The sequence below is a fragment of the Cryptotermes secundus genome, unplaced genomic scaffold, assembly GCF_002891405.2.
Source record: "Cryptotermes secundus unplaced genomic scaffold, Csec_1.0 scaffold4367, whole genome shotgun sequence".
Taxonomy (NCBI): domain Eukaryota; kingdom Metazoa; phylum Arthropoda; class Insecta; order Blattodea; family Kalotermitidae; genus Cryptotermes; species Cryptotermes secundus.
Genome location: NW_019723027.1, coordinates 50,372 through 76,555, shown reverse-complemented (window position 1 = coordinate 76,555; position 26,184 = coordinate 50,372). Strand labels below are relative to the sequence as shown.

Here is a 26,184-nt window from a genome sequence, read left to right as displayed (position 1 = left end):
TAGCCCACCCCCTGTGACTGCAGGACAGAAGGTGAAAGCGGGGATACCTCCACGCCACCCTGTCGCCACGGCATGACAGGTGGCGTAACAAACAGTTAAGAAAACGAAATGAAAAACAAACTATACTCATGAAATGAACGCTATGGTAAACGACACAGCCCAAATCCAACGCAACGTCACACGAAATAACTAAATCAAAATGGCCAACTGTTGGGGCTACAGACTCACTTCTTCGGCGGTTATTCCAGACTAACTGGGCGAATGAATTGAACCCCCCTGTTATACCCTCGGCCACTGCTAGGCATATGAGCCTTAGTTATAACTGTGGAAACGGTGCTTTGTTGATTCGGCGTTTCCTACGCAACGACCCACTGTTATTTCGTTGTCTCTGTGGGAACGCTCCGTGTATTCATCGTAACCGTGGAGATTCTATGTTCTCGACATAATGGCTCAATGTTGGGATTACGGTATCGCTATTGTTACTTCCTTGGCAACAGCCAACTGTTGGGGCTACAATACCGCTATTGTCACTACCTATGCAACGGTCTGTTCTAGCGTTACTATTGAAGTGACTCCTGGATTCCAAACATGTGACGTTTTTACCTGTCACAGGTGTGACACGCGTGTATTCGAATGCAACGTTATGTCAAAATTTCAAAGCAATGAGTGAAGAACTTTTGGGAATTTAAGATCCTGAACAAACGAACATTTACATTTTTATTTATATAGATAGATGGACATTTTTAATGATTTTAACATCATAAAGTATTAAAATACATTTTTAGTGAGTGACATATTCTTGATGTCTTTTAAATTGTTGCATTATTTACGTGCACTTTGATAATAAGAATATGTTGTGTGTTACCTATGTAACGTTGTTGTGGTCACGTGTCTCCTATTCAGTGCGACAAATAACTTCCACGTACGTCTCGGATTCAGTGAATAAGTTATTGAACGCTCACTTTTACACCAGCGAGTACAATTCTTATCATGTCCAGTATCACCGAACAACTCTTTGGAGCTGGACTATTATAACCTGGTGTCGAACGCAATAGAGGGCACTTTTGCCCAGGGTTCGATTTCACGTGTTCTGTGCTCATTGCCGCAGAAATGCACTATTTCCGCTGTTTCAACAGTTCATTGCCACGGTTATTCCTAGGCAACGATCTGTTGGTATTCGATGGACGACGTATAACATGTTACAGTAGATTAATATTGAGTACAATTAATACTTCAACCAACCAACCTGTCACAGGTGTGACATGTATATAATCTATATAAATTAAAATGTAAATGTTCGTTTGTTACCGATCGAAAATCTCCGAAAGTTCTTCACCGATTGCTTCGAAATTTTGATACAACGTTGAATTTGAATGCACGCATGTTTTTATATACCTATTATATATTTGAATTTCGACGTGTTGTAGAAAACTTAACTTTTCAGAGTGCTAGTTAAATACATAGATAATATGACTTCACGACCAGGGAAATATAAGCTGTTTAGTTAAGAGTTTCAAGTGGCCTGTAGTGGGATACAGTTGACCTATTTAATTTGCTTTAAGGCCAGCTGTTACATCACAGATAGATCAGATGATAAATGGCAATATTTTGGAAATTGGAAACTCCTCTTTTCTGAACCCTTTAACGGCAGTTGTACAACAAAATGACAAGAAGCCTAGAATCTGAATAGATGCTCGCAGAGTTAATTAGTATAACATCACTGATTCTGAATGGACACATCTCCTGCAAGAACCATTATAGAAGATTTGATGGGTCTAACTATATAATTTGAGAAATCTTTTTTATTTGCATTTGCAAAAGCTTTTAAGCTAACCTACGAAATAATACTGAGACTTTTATAGTTTTCTTCAAGATCAGATGAAAGACTGTTACGTATATTTGAAAGGATGATCTTGAGATATATCTTTGGACCAGTGGAAGAAAATGGAATATGGAGGAAGAGGCATAACCATGAGCTACACAAACTATTTAATGAACCAAACATTACTGGAATTATATAGGTGAAAAGACTTGAATAGGCTGGACACATAATAAGTGCCAGCGAGAACAGAGCGATTAAGAAAATACTTAATACTAAACCAGAAGGAAATAGGAAAGTGGGAAGACCAAGATTAAGATGGGAAGAATGTGTGTGTGGCAGGACATAAGAATTCTGGGTGCAAAGAACTGGAGGAATGTATCATCGAATGGAGAAGAATGGCAAGCAATCTTGAGGAAGGCCAGGGCTTACAAAGGGCTGCCGTGCCAGTGATGATGATGATGATGATGATGTAGTTTTCTACATGGATAACATTCTGGTCTCGTTTTGTATGTACGAAAGACAATTAGGATTTAGAATTTATTTTTTTGAAATTTTGTATGTTATATAGAACTTCAGATGTAAAATACAGTTACAAAGTCTTGAGTTGATGAAACTTACAAAGCAGATGAAGTTTCATTTTGTAAATTTGAAAGAAGAAGAAATTATAGCTAAAACGTACATAGGTAACATACTCACAACAACAGGTGTAATGTGAAGCTATATGTACATAGCTGTAGGTCAACATAGTTAACATGAATGCAACCAATGTATGATAATAATGAGAAGTGAAACCTAAAATTTTCAGTTAGCAAGTGAAATATGTAAACATTTCAGTGATAGTAAACAATAATAAGAACACACTGTTTACGAAAAAAAATGCTGTTTCAAGAACGCTCATAATGAACACAGTTAAGTGTTAACTAAGACGTGAAACCCCATAGAAGGCAGTGACATTTAGTGAAAGCTTTATCACTTTGATATCCTAATCAGTTTTAAAGTGCTATGAACAAATAATCAACAGGCACAAAATATATCATAATGGGTCAGGAGAAATTCAATTTTGCAAAAGGTTACCTGTTATCAAACTTCATATGTATTGTGTATTACCATGAGTTAAAGAACTTTAATTTGCAAGAATTTTACCTATTGTTAAACTTTACTACTCATAATAATTCTTTTGATTAAGTGTAAGGAAGTACAACCATTCATATTAAGGCGAATATGAAGTAAATGTTGTTTCATTCACTTCATTACAGAAAAAAAAAATTACTTGGGAGATTGTAACCAATTATTCCTTTTTAGTAATATACTTTGCCCAATTTATGTATACATTTATATTTTATGTAACTATTTAATTTACAAAACTCAAAGTATGAATTTGAAGGAATTGCGAACATTATCACACAATATAAGATGACATGGACTATACATTAAGTAGCAGATGATGCAATGTAGCGTGATGTCATACGTAAATTTATAGTCCAGGGGCTCCGCTTTGTGTTTTTAATGCGTGATGTAAGCCCCAAGAACATGTAGCCAGGGACTTTACAGAGGTACTTCCCAATGTATAACCAATGAAAAAAGCCTATTACTGTATGATGTCATGCCTAGCGGCACTAGGGTGGTAACACATTTCCTTGTTCAAAGACAGACAAAGCCTGGTACATACTTGAACTGTTAAAAGACGCGTGATCGCGTAGTTCTTCAAAGGAGGAACAAAGGACTACATGTGTTCCTCATTACAATTATAACAACGATGTAATCCTTCAATGTAAAATAAAGTGTATGTGTTGTGAAGTTGTAGCGAGTTTTGTTTGACCGCCTTCGTTGAAGCCAAGGCCCACTTAACAGCCCAGGTGATAGTCTCATGTTCCCTGACTGGGTGGCGCCCAGACAACTACAAAGGTGATGCTACATCATCGACTGCTTCCTTGGAGTCGCTAAAAGGCAATTCACAGCAAGCAGCTGCATCCACCTAAACCCTTCACAGTGAACGGCTGCGGCCACCTTCACCTTATCTGTGGCGACAGTGTGCCTACGGAAACTAAACGGCTACACTAGTGATGGCTGCTGGAGAGAGAACACAAGTTTACATGATGTATCCATTTTTCTGAGTATTTATGTTAGTAAAATGTAAATATTGGAAGTTGAATGTAAACACATACTGGAAGAAAATGCAAACAGAAGCATATTTATCTTAATCATGATGATCTTCCAAAGCAATCATATGAGGCACAGTCCCAAGTATTAATACAAACTTTTCTGAAAAAAATGTATTTCATAGTTTATGTATATTATTGAAAATATATGTAGGTTTATCCGAACTCAAGCATAGTGCTGCATGGCAGTGGACATTAAGAGTTAAGAAATTAATACAATTCTCACCTCTCACATAGATCAAAACACAAAATGTCCCCATGGTCCCGGTCTTGGACATGACAAACACGTTTACATTTGTGTCCACATGGAAGTTCAGCTCCACAAACTTGTGAACATCCACCTTCTGGAACTTTGTGGAAATCTGCTGCAGTGCAAACTCTAGTGAACACTGATGGATGTACCTGACATCTCAATGTCAAATCTGTACCCAAGGCCTGTTGTTTCTTCAATGTTTCCTTGATCTTTGGCCAGATTTTGCTGCTCCTTGTTAAATTGTCCATGTTACCTGCATCAATCATTAAAATAAATAACAAGAGGTTCTCACAAAAACTATCACCTACTTCCCTTTAACTACAATTTGCTCATTGAAGCAAATAGAAAAACACTTGCCTATGAAGGCATAATGAAGTCAGTAAAACAATACAATTTTAGAGGGTGCAGTGTTGGCATTAAGGAAAGGAGGGATTCATGAAGTATGCTGTCAAGATGACATCAGGTGGCATGATATATATGCCAAGTTTCACGACCATCAGTTCAAGCATTCAAGAATTGTCAAGGTTCTGAGAGACTGAAACATCGGCATTACTGATGGAATGGATTGATGAAGTAAGCTGTTGAGTTGAGATGGCCTCAGCTGACAGTATGACATGCACAACAAGTTTCATGACAATCTATCAGGCATACTGATGGAATGGATTGATGAAGTAAGCTGTTGAGTTGAGATGGCCTCAGCTGACAGTATAACATGCACAACAAGTTTCACAACAATCTATCAGGCATTCAAGTTATAATAAGGTTATTACCTCAACAATCTGAGGGGCTGCAGTGTTGGTGCTACTGATTGGTAGGATTTATAAATATGCCATTGAGATGGCCTCGGGTGGCATGATATGCACATTAAGTTTAATTAAAATACAAGTAACCTACAACTCAAGTTACAGAGTCTCCATCCTTAGGAAAAGAGCTATCTCAAAGTACACAATGACTCAAGTTACACAGTCTCCATCCTTAGGAAAAGAGCTAACTCAAAGTACACAATGACTGAAGTTACACAGTCTCCATCCTTAGGAAAAGAGCTATCTCAAAGTACACAGTGACTCAAGTCACAGTCTCCACAATCAGGAACAAAGCTAACACAAAGTGCATTATGGTTCAGACGTACCATGTTACACATGACAATCAGTTTAAGCAACTGCGAGAATATACACTTGTAGCAGAACTCGAGACATTTATATTAATTTTTATGTGTAAATTATATGATTTCACCTTCCATGACTTTTCAGGAAATGTCAATCACAAATCGAGGAGTATACAAAACTGACTGCCATGTTTCCAAGGAGAGAGTAGACAGTTTGCCACCAAAAGAAATGATGGTATGAACAATTCAGGCAGAGATGCAACCTGATGACAAAAGCTAATCTGAGCTCCATGAGTCACAGAATTCCTTAATGTAGTAGCCTCTATTTCTCTGATCATTTTGTTTTTAGGCACTTGCAAATCCTGTTCTCTCATCACTAACATAGTTAGTTCATAGTTTTTTATTTCATTCCATAGATCCATACAACTGAGGATGTGGAAACAGTTATATAGGAAGAGCAATATAAACATTCATAATCCATCAAAACATTACACAACATACAACAATATTTGGCAGACAACCATTACAAGTGAATAGTATCATTATTCTTGTCATATCTAGAATCAAAATATTCATCTAAAGTATAAAATGAATGACCACATAAGAATTTTTTCAAAGCCAGTTTAAAATCAACAGGATTGTTATATAATTGCTTTATGAAAACAGGAAGATTAATAAACATCCTGATACCCATATAATAAGCTTCCTTGAGATACAGTGACCAATGGGCTGAAGGTTGATAAAGATTAAAATTATAACCCTGCCTTCTTTTTCTATTGTGTATATCAGATATAAATTGACATGAATTTATGTTGTTAAACATAAAAGACAGTAAAGAACAGATATATTGCGATTACTTACTTACTCATGGAGCTGAGCCCTTCTGGAGGAGCCGCCAATTCTGCAGTTACTCAAGAATTTCCCAGTATTTTATGGAACCTGAAGGTTCATTACCATGATCGCAAGAGCCCTCCACTGGTCCCTATCCTGAGCCAGATCAATCCAATCCATACCATACCATCCTATCTCTCTAAGATCCATTTTAATATTGTCCATCCACCTACGTCTTGGTCTCCCCAGTGGTCCCTTTCCTTCTGGCTTGACCACCAATCCTATATGCATTTCTTTTTGGCCTCATTCGTGCTACACGCCCTGCCCACCTCATCCTCCTTGTCTTGATCATTCTAATTATACTTGGAGAAGAGTACAAGTTACGAAACTTCTCACTGTGCAGTTTTCTCCAACCTCCTGTCACTTCATCCCTCTTCGGTCCAAATATTCTCCTCAACACCCTGTTCTCAAACACCCTCAGTCTATGTTCCTCCATTAATGTCAGACACCAAGTTTCACACCCATACAGAATCACAGGCAAAATTATAGTTTTGTATATTCTAATTTTTACGTTTTTGGACAGCAGACGAGAAGACAAAAGGTTCTGGACTGAATGGTAGCAAGCATTACCCGAGTTCAGTCTCCTCTTAATTTCCTCCTGAATCAGGTTTTGATTTGTTATCACTGTTCCCAAATATCTGAACTGTGCCACATTTTCAAAATATTTGTTTCCTATCTTTATGTCATGATTTTGCCCTGCATTTTGGTGATGAGACAGCAACATACTGTATGTCCAAAAAGTATCCCACTTTATTTTTTCCGCTCTAAGTAATGGCCAAAGGGGTGGGGAAACAGTGCGCATGCGTGATTTTTTGCTGACTCGCAACACTGCCGGATGCATCTGTGGCTGCCAGATAGTGAAGTGGTGTAACACATGTTTGTCACATTCTCGTTTCACTCAAGATGACAGAATGCTTGGAGAGCGATAATGCATTAAGTTTTGTCAGAAACTTGGGGATACCTAAGTGGAAACAATCCACAAAATTAAGCAGGCTTTCGGCGATGCAATGGGGGTCAATCAAATTAAAGAGTGGTTCAACCGGTTTAAAGATGGCCGTATGTCGGCGGACAGTGAGCAGCGTTCTGGCAGACCGTCAACGAGCCAAAATGCTGATGTCATTGAAAAAGTGCAGACACTGATCATGGAGGACCATCGTTTGGCCATCCAGGAAGTTGCTGATGAGGTTGGGATCAGCAGAGGTTCCGCAAACACAATTTTAACTGAGGATTTGGGCATGCGAAGAGTGGCAGCAAAATTTGTGCCCAGCTGCTTTCACCGGAGCAGCAACAACTCTGCCTTGAGGTCATGCAGGATAGGCTGGAGTGCGCCAACAGGGATCCTGAGTTCCTGAAGACTGTGATCACTGGTGACGAGTTGTGGGTGTACGGATATGACCCGGAAAACAAGGTCCAGGCATCACAATGGAAGCATCCAACATCCCCGAGGCCCAAAAGAGCACGACAGGTTTGGAGCAATGTGAAGGTGATACTGGCGGTTTTTTTTTTCGATTACTGGGGTGTTGTGCATCATGAGTACACACCATTAGGCCAGACTGTCAATAAGGAGTACTACCAAGAAGTCCTCCGCCATCTTCGTGATGCAGTTCGGCGCAAGAGACCGGAGCTGTAGGACGCACGCAACTGGTAGCTGCATCATGACAACGCCCCAGCTCATTCATCACACCTGATCCAGGGTTCCCTGGCCAAGCACAGCATTCCGCAGGTTTGCCAGGCTCCCTACTCTCCTGACATGGCTCCTTGTGGTTTCTGGCTGTTCCCGAGATTGAAGACACTGCTAAAAGGCTGCCGTTTTGACAGCCGTGAGGACATCATACAGAACACGATGGTGCAGCTGCACACCATTCCAAAAGAAGCCTTCCAGAATTGCTTCCAGTGATGGAAGGACCACTGGCTAAGTGTGTGGAGTCACAAGGGGCCTACTTTGAAGGCGATTAGATATTGTAACAACCCAGATACAAAATTTTTTTTCCGGCCCAAGGTCGGATACTTTTTGGACAGAGTAGTATGTGTATACCTAGTTTTCTCCATGTTTACTTCTAGACCAACCTATTTACTTGCATCAATTAAAGTTTCTGTGTTTTTCTTTATGGTATCTACATTATCACCCAGTAGATTCACATCATCGGCATAGACCAACAGCTGATGTGTACTGTTTAATTTCAGTCCCACCTGGTTTCCCTGGACCTTCCTAATTGCATATTTTAAAGCAAAGTTGAAAAGGAGTGGCGATAAAGCATCTCCTTGTTTTAGACCATTCTGGATAGGAAATTTATCAGACAAATGTTTACCTACATGGACTTTACTATACATTTCGTTTAAACACATTTCAATCAACCTAACTAGTTTCATGGGTATCCCAAACTCTATCAGAATACTGTACGATATACTTCCCTCCTAACTGAATCCTAGGCTTTCTTGAAGTCTATGAATAGCTGATGTACTGGCTCATTGTACTCCCATTTTTTCTCCAATATCTGACGAATGCAAAAGATCTGATCTGTAGTTGATCTGTTATGTCGAAACCCACACTGATGATCCCCAATAATTTCATTTATATATGGACTTAACCTTGAGAGAAGAATATAGTTGATAGCAGTGATATCCCCCAATAATTACTACAGTCAGTTTCATCACCCTTCTTGTGAAATGGTACAGTAATAGACTCCTCCACTGATCTGGCAAGTTTTCCGTATGCCAAATAGAAGTAATTAGCTTGTAGGTCTTAGAACGTAATATATCGCCTCCTGCTTGAATAAGTTCTGCAGGAATTTGATCACTACCTGGCAATTTATACAGTTTCATTTTGCAATAGCACTTTCAACTTCAAAAGGGCTAGGATCAGGTACTAACGGCTCAGCTGTATGGACTCCTGTCTGCCTAACATCACTGACCCTATGTACATTCAATAACTGAGAGTATTAGTTCCTCCACCTATTCAAAACATTGTGGGAATCTGCAAGCAGATCACCATTCTCATCCTTCACTAAGAGACTGCTATGCTGGTAACCCCTCTTAAAATAATTTACTCCCTATACAGGTCTCTAATGTTCTTGTTCTTACTTTTCATTGCAAGCTCATCAATTTTGTCTTTCAGATATTCCCTCTTTCTTTCCTGAAATGCCCGGTGGTTTCAAGTCTTATATTGTTCAGATTATCCCCATTTAACTCACTTTGATCCTGTAACCACTGCAATTTGGCCTGCTTTCCTTGATCTAATAATTTTGAGCATCCTTCATCGAACCATGGCTTATGCTTCTTTGGTTCATAACCTAGACTCTCTTTGGCAGACATTTTTATATTCTCTCCAATAGTTTCCCAAGCTTTATTAACATCCACCTCAGTGTCCAAGTTTTCCAAAGTCGTGAACCTATTTGAGATTTCAACACAATACTGCTCTTTACTCTCTACCTCATTTAATTTCCTGAGATTGAACCTCTTCATATGAACTCTGTGAGTTGTTTGTTTGCTCACTACCAGTTTTTTCCTAACTTTTGCCACCACCAGGTAGTGGTCAATATCACAATCTGCTATCCTGAATGATTGGACATGAAGGATACTTGAATGCCATCTCCTATCTATCAAAATATGGTCTATTAGACTGTATATGTTCCCATCAGGAGATGTACAAGTAAATTTATGGATGTTACGATGTGGGAACATTGTACTTTTGACAATAATACTTTTTGATGTGGCAAAGTTTACTACTCTAACTCCATTATTGTTACTAATTTCATCCAAACTCTCATTCCCAATCACTGGTTTGAAAATGTCTTCCCTCCCTACTTTGGCATTGAAATCTCCTAACAAAACATTCATAGGGTACTTCGGGAATTTATCAAATACCTGTTCTAGTTCTTCATAGAATCTCTCCTTTATGTCATCAATTTTATCTTCTGTTGGGGCGTGAACATTCATAACAATGATATCACACCAGCAATCTTTCTGTATTATATATGATATCCTATCACTAATGAACTCTACCCTCTTAACTGCTGATATGATTCTCTTATGTATGAAAAAACCTGTACCTAATTCAAGAATTTCATTCCCCTTTCCATAGAAAAATGTAGTCTCCTGTATCATTATTCCGAGTGCCCTCTTATGCATGCAGAACACGTTAATAGCATAGCAGACCATCAACAAAGTTTCCAAATTAACATAAGGCTTGACAGTTGCAATTGTATAACAAGCGGTGCTAAGTTTTGGTAAAAGTTGATCAACACGTTTCTTCCAGGACAAAGTGTTGGTAATAGTGATGCCTAGGAACTTTGTGTGACATGAATCAGATATCTCCTTATTACCATATGCAATTTTTAAATGATTATCTTGTTCTAAAACCTTTTTGCTGCAAATATAATATACTGTGTTTTAGAGAAATTTAAGGACAATAAATTGAACTACATATTTAAAGTTTTTAAGACTTAATTTAACCTGTTATGAAGAATATAGGGATCAGATTCACTTATGATAACAATGGTGTCATCAGCGAAAAGGATAGGGGTAGAGATCTTGTTTAAAACCGAAGGGAGATCATTAATATAGATCAGAAAAAGTAAAGGGCCCAAGATGGAACCTTGGGGAACTCCATGAGTAATATTACTTCGATCAGAGCAAGTATTCAGATTGTAATATTTAGATTGCAATCTTGTTCTTTGAAATCTTCCTTCTAAGTATGATGCTATTAGTTTGAGCATTAATCCTGAGATACCATAAAATTCCAGTCTGGATAACAAAATCTTACAGTTAACACAGTCAAAGGCTTTTTCAAGATCACAGAATATTCCTCCCACATTATATCCCTCATTGAAAGCCGTCAATACCTGATCAAACAATTTAGAAGTGGCATTATTAGTAGAAAGATTAGTCCTAAATCCAAATTGTTCCTTGACCAATATATTATTATTGACCACATGTTTATAAAGTCTATTATATATCATCTTCTCAAATATCTTTGAGAAGGAAGTCAAGAGCGATATTGGTCTATAGTTACTAATGATATTCTTGTCACCCTTTATGTATATGGGTTTTATTTCTGCAAATTTCAGGCAATCTGGAAATATTCCAGGGGTTAGCGACCTATTTATTATTTAGGTTAATGGTGAAACAATGTAGCAAATACTATTTTTCAGAATTTTTACAGGAATTTCATCATAACTACAGTCAACTCTCGATTATCCGGGCTAATGGTGGGGATGGAAGTCACGGTTAATCGAAAACCCGGTTAAGCCAAATTTTATTATACGGGCTGGACGACTGTGAAGGGTCGGAGTTCGAGTCCCGGTAGGGTCAAGAATTTTAACTTCTCCAAATCGTCCAGACCGGCTCTGGGGTCCATCCAACCTCCTATCCAATGGGTACCGGGGGCTCTTTCCCCGGGGGTAAAGCGGCCGGGGCGTGAAGCTGACCACTCACCTCCAACTAGTGCCGAGGTCAAGAAAATTTGGATCTATACATCCACTCCCCCACACGCCTTAATGGCGTAGGGCTTAATTCGTTGAGCAGAGGAACAACTTTACCTTTTACCTTTTAATACCTTCATAATACTATAGACCTACCTGTATTTAAATTTATTCATCCTCATTTCTATGTCATCTCATGGCCTATTTAATACTTTCTTTACATTACACTCAGTATGAATTAGTTATTTCAATCACTGTTCAACAACATCCAGCACTTTTTACGGTCACACTTAACACTTAAAATAATTTAATACTGTCTTTTGCTTTTTCGCGGCATTTTCCTTTTTACGGATATCCGTACGAAGCCTACGTAATATTAGCTTGTCACTTAATAAACTGTCCTCTTCACTCTCAAGATAGTCTAGTAAGGATTCCAAATGATTAAGCGCAGCACCATGTGATACTTTCTTACTGGCAACACTGTCCACCTCTTCCTCATTCTCACTTTCTTCCCGCTCTTCTGGCTGCACCCCCATTGAAGTTACGATTTCGTCACTGCTTAACATTTCGAAGCCCGGTTCACACGAGTCACAGTTAAACCACTCTCTTATATTTTCCTCGTTGACTTCTTCACCACCATGAACTTGGTTAGCCACTTTTGTCAATTTTATGGCTATCTCATTTTCACTGAATCCAGTGAATCCATGGATTTCGTCATCTTCATTAGTGATGAAAGGCATCAGTTTCTTCCATGAATTTTTCAATACAGATGGCTTTACTGTATCCCACGCTGTTGAAATCTCGTATATGGCATCTAATACTGAAAAGGACTTCCAGAAACACGTCAGATCATTGCCTTCATCGATGTACTTTTGTAGCAAATTTGATCTGTAGATTCTCTTCATACTTGAGATAACTCCTTGATCCATTGGTTGGATAAGTGCGGTAACATTAGCGGGAAAATATTTCACAAAAATATTTCCATCATCTGACCTCAGGAGACTTTCGTTAGGATGTGAGGGCGCATTGTCAATGAGGAGCACAGCTTTCTCAGGTAGGCCTTGGGATTTTAGATGGTCACGAACTTGAGGCACGAATTTAAAATCAAACCATTCTTTAAATATCGCTCTATTCATCCAAGCTACTTTCTGGTTAAAATAATGGATAGGCAGACTTGAAGCTACTGTTCCTTTAAAAGAGCGTGGTCTTTTCGCTTTGCCGATAACTACTGGTATTAGTTTGTGTGTTCCTGATGCATTAGAACAGCACAAGACTGTCAATCTCTCCTTACTGGATTTGTGACCTGGAGCCTGTCTTTCATTTTGAAATGCCAATGTTCTGGTTGGCAAGCATTTCCAATAAAGACCCGTTTCATCGGCATTATAGATTTGTTCTGGCAGCAGATTTTCACTTTTCACAAAACTATCAAAATTGGTGCAAAATTGATCTGATGCTGACAAGTCCCCTGACAATTTCTCACCTTGAATACTGATTTCTCGTATTCCATGACGCTGCTTGAAACGTGTTAGCCAACCGGAAGAAGCGTCAAAACTCCCTTCTAGTTCAAGTGCTTCGAAAAAATATTTAGCTTGTTTAGCACAAACTGGTCCTGTTATTGTTGTTCCCTGTGCCCTTAGTTGATTAAACCAGGTCAGCATCGCTTTGTCGAGATCATCGTATGTTGATTTCTTCATGGTTTTTCTCTTCTTCATTCCGCTTGAATTAGAAGACGAAGCAAAGGAAATTAACTCATTCTTTTGTTTTTTCAAATCACGAACAGTTTGTTCTCCAATACCGTATTGCATTGCTAATTGTTTAACTACAGCTCCTTTTTCCAGCTGATTGATAATTTCAAGTTTCTGTTGAATACTTAACACAACACGCTTCCTTTTAAACCCCGACATTTTGCTAACGCACTTGAAGATCTATATTAAGAAACTGATACTTACTTTCACAATGCACTCTCACACTGAGATGGTACCGTTAAATAACCTGGGGCGGTGTATTTGTCCTTGAAACTTTCCAAAAATTCTTGCATTCTTTCACCCCCACCCTAGAACATTGTGTTCGCATAACGGGACGAAATAATGCAGAGCTCGGTTCACACTAGTGCGAAAATAGTGTTAAACTCACCATGTGAAACAAAAGTGAATGAATATTAAACAACATATAAACTTAAAAAAAAAAAGCCCCGGTTAAGCCGCAAACCGGTTAATCCGCCCCCGGATAATCGAGAGTTGACTGTATTAGAATTTGCAGTTCAATGCATGCAGTAACAGGAGCAAAACACAACACAGAACACGATACACAAATGTATGTAGGAAGAATGCTCATATAAAAGAGGAGTGGCGTAATTCGTGTGTTTGAGTGCGACGTAGGATGAATCTGAAAAGTTTTATTATTTAGAATTCATCGACATATATGACGAATACAGATTTTAGTCATTTTAGAACGAAGACATCATGGCATGCAGTACAATAGTTTAACGTGCATAAAGACACCTGAGGATGGCACATTAGTGCTGAAACATGTAGTGTGGAAGTGAAGAATAAGGTGAAAAAGTGTATACACTGTAAGATGGTTAGCATAAACCATGGACGAGAATTTGTCATTTTCAATTCATCAACAACATTTACAATTTCACTAGTAGAGACCAGGCTATATCTGACGATACGAAAAGTTACATTTAGGGTAGCAGATTAATAATCATTGAAAGTTTTCACATTTTCAGTGAGATTACGATTATTAAAATTTGTTGATATATTAGTAATAATTGTATTTGCTAGAGATAAAAAATATTCATTAAAAGATTCAGCAGTGTTTACTGGGTTGGTATATGCTGTAACAAAAGTGTTAGTAGTGCTGGTAGGTAGATTAATGTGAGAATTTCTACCAGAGAGTGTCATAACAATATTCCAAGTACTTTTAATTCTATCACTGGAATTAGAAATCTGCATATCACAATGAAGATGCTTAGTTTTTAAAATATAACAACTAATACTTACCAATAATGTAGAAGCCCATCTTTGCTCTTGACAATGCAACACACACTCTGTTCTCAACGCTGAGAAAGCCAATTTTTGCTTCTCTGTTGCTCCGCACCAAAGAGAGCAAGATTATGTCATTCTCCTCTCCTTGGAAATTATCTACCACCATTATTTTTACCTTTTCCAGCATACTGTATTTCTTCTGTACCTATAAACACATACAAAATCTTTACTCAATGTTTAAGAAGAGATGTTCTTCACAATTTGCACCCTTCATCAAGTATTACTATAAAGTTCGACCCAAGGAAGATGAAATACATGGACCATACAAAATGCACTGGATAACTGGAAAAAAAAAAAGCACACAAAATGTCTGACTATCTGACAGAAAGAAATCACCCATGACATGACAAGAGACTATTTAAACAGATCTCAAAGAAATATGGTGCAAGGATGCAGATTGGATTCTGTTGTTCCACTGCCGAACCTTTCTGAACATAGCAAATGAGTCTTTGGGTTCAGTGAAAGGTGGGGAATTTCTAGGCAATCAGAGTGACTATTAGGTTCTTCCCAAGAAAGGCTCTACTAAATGGTGTTAGTTCAAGAGATAAGAGCATCACAGAAAACTCATTCACTCATTCATGGAGCTGAGACCTTCTTGACAACCTGCCAATTCTGTAGCTACTGAAGAACTTCCCAGCGTTTTATGGAACCCGAACATTCATTACCGTGTTCACAGGAGCCCTCCACTGGTCCCTATCCCGAGCCAGATCAATCCAATCCATAACAGGCTGTCTTATCTAATATCCATTTTAATATTTTCCACCCACCTATGGCTTGGTCTTCCCAGTGGTCTACTTCCTTCTGGCTTTCCCACCAATATCCTATATGCATTCCTCCTGGCCGTGCCCATCCCATCCTCCTAGACTTCATCATTTTAATTATAATTGGAGAAGAGTACAAGTTATGAAGCTCCTCATTTTGCAGTTTTCCCCAACCTCCCGTCACTTCATCTCTCTTCGGTCCAAATATTCTCCTGAGCATCCTGTTCTCAAACACCCTCAGCCTATGTTCCTCCCTTAAAGTCAGAGACCAAGTTTCACACCCATACAGAACCACAGGCAAAATTATAGTTTTGTATATTTTAATTTTTATGTCTTTTAAAACAGTTATTCAAATTTGTGCTGCCATACTGAAACCCATACTAGTGAAGGATCTTTGGAAATTATAAACCCAGTGAGTCAATACCAATCATTCCAATATTATTGCACAGTGCACTGTCATGTGGCAACATTCATACTGTAGGGAAAAGAATCTAGTATGATCAGCATTCCAATTTATGAAATGCACCAATTAAAATCCTGCATTTTAAAGTTTACAGCATGCAGTATATTTATCTTCTTCTGACTTACAACTGAAAACACCAAAAAGAAGTGAATGATACTGCCTCCTCCACTAGTTCCCATCCTGAAACATTCTTGTGAACATGAGGGCTTTTGAAAGATGCCACCATACAGATTTTACCACAAGTCTGGTAAAACCACACTCTTTTCTTCCCTGGAACAGAACCTAGTGCACAACCTAAGCCACAAATTCTCGTAATTACTTCTGACCATTATCAGCCACATGTCACAACACTGTGACTCTGTGCATGCTTGTCATTACATATGCCTACTGACACATCTGCTGCCAGCACCCACAGTAGCAGGGGGTTTAAATTCACTACTCCCAAACAATTAGGGCTAAATAAAAGTGGGACAGTATGATGGAACAACAAATGCATGCTGTTCTTTAAACAGTCAAACAAGGCTGATATGTAAGTTTTGAGGTTTTCACTGCGATGACTATGAAGAAAGTCGTCTTCTGGGTTTTGGCACTGTGTATTCTTCGTTTTGGCCGACGTTTCAGAGGAACGTATCGCCTCCATCTTCAGAGCAGGTGAATGGCTTGTGAATGCAGAGAGCAGTAGCTGTAATGGTTAGGAAGTGAAAGGCACTGCTATATATACGAAGTAGGCAGGGGGGGGTGGTTAGGGAGAGCGGACCAATAGGAGCAGTGGAGAGCGATTAAGGCCATATATGGTGTTTTGTGCTAAGGGAGGGGGGGAAGGCCAGTGAATCCAGGAAACTTGAGTTCAATAGCACTTGGAGGTTGCGGTTAGACAAGAAGAACCGGTTGGCTGGGGACAGGCTACTGACGTCAATGACATGACGAAGAACTGGGGTGGCTTGTTGGATTTCTCTTGAGGGAAGAGATGAGAGGCTTCCATGACTTGTTGAGACTGAACCCTGTTTCCTTGTTCATGTTGTTCGGATGGAGCTCGATCTCAACAGCCTCCATGATTATGCAATCTAGGTAACGGCTCTTACTGGTGATTATGGCGGTTTTGTGAAACTGGATACGGTGGTCTAGCTCGATGCTGTGTTCAGCTATGGCTGACTTATCCGGATGTTCTAGTCATAAATGCTGTTGATGTTCTTTCAACCTGGTGTCCACAGAACGGCCCGTTTGCCCGATGTAGACCTTGCCGCACTCGCATGGAATTCTGTAAATTCCCGGTGTCCTCAGTCCCAGGTGATCCTTGACAGGCTGGAGGAAATTAGATATTTTCTTTGGGGGCAGGCCAACTGATTTGATGTTGTGTCGGGACAGCACTCTGCTGATCCTGTTGAATATAGTCCCGACAAAGGGCAAGAAGGCGACAGTGTCTCTGCGGTCATCATGTTGATTGCTGTTGGGATGGTGGTTGAGGGACCTGTGGATCTGCCAGTCGTTATAGCCATTGTGTCTGAAGATGTCCTTCAGGAACTCCAACTCCCCACGCAGGCTCTCTTGACCGCACAGAGCTCTGGCCCTGTGTACCAGTGCGGACAGAGTTGCCTGTTTACTGGAAGGGTGATGATGGGACTTGGCATTGAGATAGAGGTTGGTGTGTGTGGGTTTGCGGTATACTGTATCGTCTAGAGAGCCGTCGGGTCTCCTGTAAATATCTATGTCTAGGAAGGGGAGGTGGCCTTCACTTCCGGTTTCCATGGTGAACTGAATGCATGGGTTGACACTGTTTAAGCGGTTCAGGAAACCCTTCAGGTTGTCAGGTCCGTGGGGCCAGATGACGAAGGTGTCGTCCACATATCGAAACCAGCATAGGGGCTTGAGTGGGGCCAAATCCAGCGCCCTCTCCTCTAAGTCCTTCATGTAGAAGTTGGCGATGACCGGAGATAGTGGAGAGCCCATGGCTACACCATCAGTCTGTTCATAGAACTGGCCATCGAAGCTGAAGTAGGATGTGGTTAGGACATGGCGAAAGGGTCTCAAAACATCTTCGGCGAAGTTTCCTCCTAGTAGATCCATACTGTCCTTGATTGGCACTTTGGTGAAAAGCGATACCACATCAAAGCTAACCATCATATCATAAGGGTTTAATCGGAGGGATTTTATGGTGTGCACAAATTCGGCAGAGTTTCTCACGTGGTGTGGGGAGTAACAGGTGTAGGAGTTAAGTAGGCCAGCCAAATGTTTGGCCAAGCGATAGGTGGGGGAGCCAATGGTGCTGATAATTGGTCTTAATGGTACGTCAGGTTTGTGTATTTTGGGCAACCCATAGAGTCTCGGTGTTCTGGAACACTGTGGTCGTATTTGTTGGCAGATCTCTTCAGGGAACGGGGACTTCTTTAGGAGAAGCAACGTCTTGCGCTCTATGGAGTCAGTGGGATCCTTTTTCAGCTTCCTGTAGGTCTTGTCCTCTAGGAGAGCAACAATCTTCTGGTTGTAGTCAGAAGTGGCCAAAACCATGGCACCATTACCTTTGTCGGCCGGAAGAACCGTGAGAGTCTCGTTGGATTTTAAGGCTCGGAGAGCTCTTCTCTCGGCACCAGTGAGGTTGTCCTTGGGTTTGTTGGAGCCCTTGAGGATCCTGTCTCCTGTCGAATCTCCTCTGCAGTCTCTTCCAGTAGGGCCATTACAGCCTTTTCAACCCCGCACAGGATGTCCTTGACTGGGATAGAACTAGGGGCTACAGCAAAGTTCAGGCCCTTGCTCAGAGCAGAGTAAGCTGCTTCTTCCAACGGTACATCACTTAGATTGACCACAGTCTTCCTGTTCTCTTGAAGTTGGGGTGGATGTTGTGTCTTCTGCAAGTTGATGAACTTCTTGCACTGTCTGGCTCTAGCTTGGTCACCGATATTAACAGCTTTCTGGGTCGTGATGTGGTCGATTAGGTCCCAATCAACTGCGGATAGGACTCGGGTTAAGAGAAGATGTAACTTAATCAGCTCTCTTGAGACAGCATCCAGTTCTCGCCTTGTGTAGTCCCCTTGAGGCCCATTTTCAGAGTAGGGAACAGTCAAAAGTCACTTGGAACGAGATCTGGAGAGTACGGTGGTTGAGTGATGACAGGAACGTTTTTCTCGGCGAGGAACTGCTGCACAACCAGCGATGTGTGACTTGGTGAATTATCATGATGCAGAAACCACTGTCCCTGCCACTTGTCGCACTGCTTCCTCCAAACCGCATCACATAACCTCTGCAAAACTTGCACATAGAAATGGCCAGTAACAGTACCAACTTCTTGCTCCAACTCCGCGATGGTCATTCTTCGATCACACTGAATCGGTTGTTGCACTTTTCCACTCATTTCTTCGGTTCTGGATGTCGAAGGTCTCCCATTGTGCTGGTCTTCCTCTAACATCTCTTGTCCATTCTTAAACCAGGAAAACCAGTCGTAAACTGCGGATTTCTTTAGTACAGTATCACCGCAAACTTGCTGCAGGGCCGATATCGTCTCTGAAGCAGATTTTCCCAATTTGCACATGAACTTGATGTTTGCACGCTGTTCGAACTGTGACATTGCACCGAATGGCCAACACTCACGTCTAATTCAAACGACACTGCACACTGAAATGTGTCCAGACCTGTTGTGCCTGCGAGCAGACATGCTGAGCTTCCCACCACTACAGTGTGTGCACTATCTTATCGCTTGTTCTGCAGCGGAATTCCAGGAAATTTTTGACTGCCCTATGTAATTATAAGCTATATGACTTATACAATGCCCTAGTGAGGACTGCCAAATTGGGGAGGCTCAGGTAGGTAGGACACCTAGCCAAGGCAAATGTGGTATCTCCACTTAGGAGAGTAACATTTTGGAGCCTGAAGGCACAAGAAGGGCTGGACGACTCAGCCTAAGGTGGGTGGCTGGATAGTGTACTGAAAGATCTCAGAATCCCTGGTGTATAAAAACCTATGGAGAAGGACCCTGGGGGAGGCCAACAATAACACAGGGTTGTTATGCCAGGGAAGGACACAGTGTGCAGAACTTCAACTGTATTTCCCATGAAAATTATGTGTTACTTGGTAGGATCCATAGGTAAGTATGTATATCCATTTAATCCAATTTAAATTACATTTTTTTTTGCAAAAATTATGCACCAGGTGAAATTTTATTAAGGGAAATTCTTGTCTCCATGTTTATCAAGTATCTGTATGGTGGAGTCAATTGAGACAAATATCCATACAGCACTGCCACATCACAATCACTTTCAGAACATCTGCTTACAAAATATGCATTAGTCAAAATATTATCACGGGCCATTTTCATCTCAGTGTTAATCAAAGAATCATACAGTGATGCCCATATGTGTGAATATGCTCACCATGCTCTCATGTCACATTCAGATTCAATCACACTTCTGATGAGAACTGTCAAAATTTTATCAAGGGGCATTTCCGTCTCACTCTTCATCAAAGAAAATGTGGTAAGAATCCACCTACATCAGTTCAACCTAACATGCAAAATTAGACTTGTAATATTCACATATTTTATGCCCTACAAATTTCATACATGATTTTTGGATAAGAATAATTATGCAAGTGAATATGGTATGAGCTAAGGAAAATAATTTCTCTGTTTATTCAAAACATCCAATTTTCACAATCAGCATACACTGAACATAAATGATAATACTTTAAAACAAATTATCTTTCATTCAGATGCATAATCTTATACTCACACTACGTAAGTAAAACATTTGCCCAGAATATGTTGCCAAAATCGTAATGCGACTCGGTGAGTATCCTTGCATGACAAGATAGCGGCACAGAGCAATGAGAAAATCACCCTCATGAGTGTTCCTGTGGCTAGAAATGTCTTCCACCTGCAATACAAGAGAACACTATATGTGAAAAGTCTTGGTTACTTAAACTTCCAACAAGTTTTGCAGTGGACTGGTAAGCACTCATGTGTCAATGCTGGACATATCCCAGTTCAAACGCTGGCCATCAGACGACTCCTCTGAGAGTGGATTTTTCATGGTTTTCCACAGTCACTCTGCAATGTCACAACACCATTTTAATTTAGGTTACTCTCACTATTTAGTACATCTACCAAATTCATCATTCAGTGATCATTTTATCTTATCCAGCAATATTAAATTATATATTCAAGCCACTATTGGAATCACTGACGCCGATATGCTGCAGTGTACATAGATGGAGCTTGAATGTCGCTTGGACACTGTACATATTATAAATGTTGCCCATGGTGAATGTAAACAATGTGTCTATGTGAAAAAAGTCGTCTTCTGGTATCTGGCACCATGTATTCTTCGTTTTAACTGACGTTTCGGAGGAACATATCGCCTCCATCTTCAGGGTAGTTGAGTTGCATGCGAATAGAGATAGCTGTAGCAGCAATGATTGGGAAGTGAAAAGTGCTGACCGATATCCCCCCTTTCGCCCCCCAGACCACATATGGACTTAATCGCTGTTCATTCTTCCCACTGGTCCCACCTCCCAACCCCCCCTCCCCTTCCTATTTCATATATAAACCAGCACTTTTCACTTCCCAATCATTGCTGCTACAGCTATCTCTATTCGCATGCAACTCAACTACCCTGAAGATGGAGGCGATATGTTCCTCCGAAACGTCGGTTAAAACGAAGAATACACGGCGCCAGATCCCAGAAGACGACTTTCTTCACAGTTATCGCCGTGAAAACCTCAAAACTTACAATGTGTCTATGTCTTCTCACACACTGTTTTATTCACGAGTAAAGTTGTAAAGATAATTCATATACAGCCTCTGTGACTTCCTAATCCTCAGAAAACTTAAAATAGAACTGCAATAACAACTGAAATGTTATGTACCTCTTCTTCTGCATGATTGTGTGTGATAAAAAACACACTCTTCAGCATACCACGGACACTCTCATACTGCAATACAGAGTTATGATTCAGCAACCCTGGATAGATGGCCGGAACAATTAGTTCTGCTATTTCCGGTCTCATACGATGCTGGACTTTCAACACTTCACAGTGCATTTTATTCTTCAACATCCGCTCAAAAAGGGAGATATCAAAGTTGAAGTCACGTGCAAGTCTGTACACAGCAGGAGAAGGTCGCAACTGCTTATGGTCTCCTGCATACAAACCACAGAGTTACAACCACACAGAGTCAAACTGGTACAATGTGCATCATTTGGTTATTGTCTCCAGAGGTGAGGTAGCCAGAGTGTAAAGCTCACCATCTTCACCCAGTGATGAGAAGAATAAATGGAGATTTGCCTCCACTCCCCTTATAAATCTTCATAAGATGATGTATAAACACAGGCACAAGTTTCACTTTCATCCTTCACCTTTAATTCCCTCATGTCTGCAAGAATCTGAGATGCTCAGATTACCAGGAATGGTATAGGATCAATGACGATAGAATTTATTTCAAGGTTTTATCACGGCATCAGTCAGAAAAGACAGATGGGGGAAAAGCAAAAATACGAGGGGGGGCCCAAAAATAACCGGAACCGACCTGTTGCGCGCGCATGCTTTGTAGTTACGAGTTGTGCTGCTAGATGGTGTTAGCTGGGGGTCTCCCGCGACTGTTAGTGAGCTGGCGTCAGTCTGAGTTAAGTGGTTTGTCTGTGGTCCTCTGTTGTGTGCGTTCCTGTTTCAACCCTTTGGCGATTAGTGAGATGGCCGACCAGAAGGAACAAAGAGTGTGCGTGAAATTCTGGATCGTTCTGCACTTCACTCTTCAAGTCGCGGCAAACATTCACGCGGTTTTCTCTTTGGTCATCTCCGAGCAAGCGAGGAACAAATTTTGCAGACACCCGTCTCATGTGCAAACCTTCGGTTAAAATTCGCTGGACCGTGCTCCATGAGATGTTCGTTTCCTCAGGAAGTTGGTTAATGGTCTTTCGACGATCTTCATCAATTGCACGTTTGATTTTGGCAATGTTTTCGTCATTTCTTCCTGTCGAAGGACGCCCGGGGCGTGGCATGTCTTCTGTTGACATGTTGCCAGATTTGAAACGGGAAAACCACTCATAGACCTGTGATTTCCCCAAAGCATCATCATTAAAGGCTTGCCGAAGCATCCAGATCCAGAATTTCACGCACACTCTTTGTTCCTTCTGGTCAGCCATCTCACTAATCGCCAAAGGGTTGAAACAGGAACGCACACAACAGAGCACCACAGACAAACCACTTAACTCAGACTGACGCCAGCTCACTAACAGTCGCGGGAGACCCCCAGCTAACACCACCAACAGCACAACTCGTAACTACAAAGCATGCGCGCGCAACAGGTCGGTTCCGGTTATTTTTGGGTCCCCCTTCGTAAATAAAGAAGAAAAATAAAACACCCTTAAATTCATAGGAAACGTTATCATTAGGGCAAAGACATCTTACATCATGCAGTGAGGGGACATTTTCATAGTTATTCTGTGCTGTGGCTTTCCTTGTTCATACACCTAACAAAAAATGCTACACGCCCTTGGCATCGAACAGCAATTATGATGGACAATTTTAATCATCTCAGGTACATTTAACGTTCTGGTAGAAAGTTGCATAAAGAGCAAGATGACAATCTTTGGGATGTGACAGCATGCAGTCCGGCATGCATTTAGTGAGGACATTTCAGAGGAACACCTTGCCTCCATCTTCAGGGTAAAAACCCTTCTAATATCAGTAAATACTAATAAGACTATATAACACCACATCCCAGATGACAGTAACCCTCACAGCCCCACAAAAACACCAGAACCTCAACTCTCCCAGAAGTTCCACGATACAGGAAATATATCAGGATTACTAAGCTGAGAAGGGGAAATGTATACAACAATTTAATCAGGAAACCTGGAGGGAACAGTTCATCTGGATGATTTAGACAAATATGTGAGGAAAATATTAACATGGATCTTGAAGAAACAAGGTGACAGCAAGTGGACTGGATGCATCAGATTCCAAAGAGACAAGCTGCAGGCCTTGTGAACACAGTGATGTAATTTGGGGCTCCATAAGAGGATGAGAACCTCCTGACTAACTGAGCGACTACTAGCTTCTCAAGGTCTCTGCTCCATGGAACTGATTAATTACCTAAATTAAGTTTAACTTTGATTATTGGTTACAGGTCTGGTCTGCTATGGTTTCGTTTGGTTTGGTCTCGGATGATTGGCTGGTGTTCCAAGGGTTATCCCTACTCACATCTTCAGCTGGAGCAGCCAGGATAGCGACCGGCTATGGGATGGATGACCAAGGGGCTGGAGTTCGAGTCCCAGTAGGGTCAAGAATTTTCTCTTCTCCAAGTCATCCAAACTGGCTTTGGGGACCCACCCAGCCTCATATCCAATGGGTACCGGGTTCTCTCCTCCCTGGGGGTAAAGCGGCCAGGGAGTGAAGCAAACCACTCACCTCAAACTAGTGCCAAGGTCAAGAAAACGTGGATCTATACATCCAATCACTCCCTCATACGTCTTCATGGAGAGGTGCTTAATTAGTTAAGCACAGGGACAACTTTGCCTTCCCCACCTCTCTTCAGCTGAATTCTGTCATTACACTGACCGACTATAGCTGCTACCGCAAATTCGGCAATCTAAATATCTGGGTATCATTTCAGCTGTTGTCACTTATCTCAAAAATGGAATTAAGACGGCCTATGATTCAGTACAACATTCTCACTGAGGTTGGAGTATCCCATGGAACTGGGTATGCTTATTAAAATGTGTTTAAATGAAACCTGTAGTAAAGTCAGTATAAGTAAATATTTGTCTGACATGTTCCCTATTCAAAATGGTCTAAAGAGGAGATGCTTTATTGCCACTGCTTTCCAATTTTGCTTTAAAATATGTCATTAGGAAGGTCCAGGAAAACAAGGTGGGACTGAAATTAAATGGGACATATCACCTGCTGGTCTATGCTGATGATATGAATCTACTGGGTGTTAACACAGACACCATAAAGCAAAACATAGAAACTTTAATTATTGAAGCCAGGAAGGAGGTTTCTATAAGCAGATGAAGAGAAAACTAATTACATTCTACTGTCGTCACCAGAACACAGGGCAACATCACAATTAAAAGATAGATAACAGGCCCTTTGAAAATATGGTACAGTTAAATTTTTGGGACAGACAAATAAAAAATTCCATACCATAGCTTCATTACTTGTACTCTTTGCCTAGTATAATTAGAATGATCAAGTCAAGGAGGATGAGTTGGGCATGGCAAGTAGCACAAATTGAGGCAAAGAGGAAAGCATATAGGATATTGGTGGGAAAGCCAGAAAGAAACCAATATGTAGGAAGGAGGATAATATTAAAATGGATCTTAAGACACATAAAATGTAGTGGTATGGACTGGATTGATCTGGTTCAGGATAGGTCCAGAGGAAGGCTCCTATGAACATTGTCATGAACCTTTTGGTTTCATTAAATGTTTGGGAATTCTTCGAGTTGTGGAGCAATCAGAGGCTTCTCGATGACTCAGCTCAATGGAGTTGGTTAGTTAACAAAGATTTTGTACATATCTGACAGATATCAGTGGGGAGGATTCTGATATATCGAAACCTGTTAGCAATGGAGAAGTGAACAATTGGGAAGACTGGCGTTTTTTAAATTTTAAACTACGTGCAGTGTAGCAGCTACGTGAGAATATACACCGGATGATGGCCATTTACGGCCGAAACATGTAGTATAGAAGAAAGGAAGATGAAAGAACTACAATAAATTGTTGCACTTAGGACAGAGTTTGTGTCATATATTGTGTAGAGTGCAACAGGATGCTTAACCCGTTGCCGTGGTTCGTCGTGTATGTTTCGTCAGGGATTTAAATCGTCTGGGGGGGTTCGGCGTGTATGTTTCGTCCAGCTGCACACCTATGTTATAACGCCTATAATAATTGATGGTTTTGCTGTAGATTGTTAGATTTTTCGCTGGCCTGTTGTCACAAGAACAGAGTATACTAAGCCAACGAGTTTAGCTGAGATAAGTCATCGTTACATATGCCTGTCTTGCAGCAAATTCGTGTTGCTTCTTGTAGCGGTTTCGTCACTCAATGGCGTATTTGCTTTGCTTGTGAAGTAATAAACACCAGAGAGGTGATGTGTGCTGTTGTATATAATATCATATTGCCCTGAGCTGGCCACACAAACACATTCCATTGGAATTCTTAGAAGAGGGTTGTCCAAAATGTTATTCTCGTAAAATCGATTGCTTTCGCACAGTACATAGCACCCATTTCTTAGAAATACGCCACAATTTAAGGCAGAACACTGTGGTCA

The 26,184-nt window shown here is 40.6% G+C and overlaps 1 protein-coding gene across 1 annotated transcript in view; it reads right to left on the bottom strand.

Moving 5' to 3' along the window:
* Nucleotides 1–26,184, bottom strand: part of LOC111861610 (NFX1-type zinc finger-containing protein 1) — a 76,246-nt gene that overhangs the window by 36,392 nt on the left and 13,670 nt on the right. Inside the window, exons 4-7 of the mRNA XM_033750390.1 lie at nt 21,778–22,049; nt 20,643–20,786; nt 14,656–14,845; nt 4,208–4,487 (exon numbers count right to left, since the gene is read on the bottom strand). Of these exons, the coding sequence (XP_033606281.1) occupies nt 4,208–4,487; nt 14,656–14,845; nt 20,643–20,786; nt 21,778–22,049 (886 nt within the window). The remainder of the gene's footprint in view (nt 1–4,207; nt 4,488–14,655; nt 14,846–20,642; nt 20,787–21,777; nt 22,050–26,184) is intronic.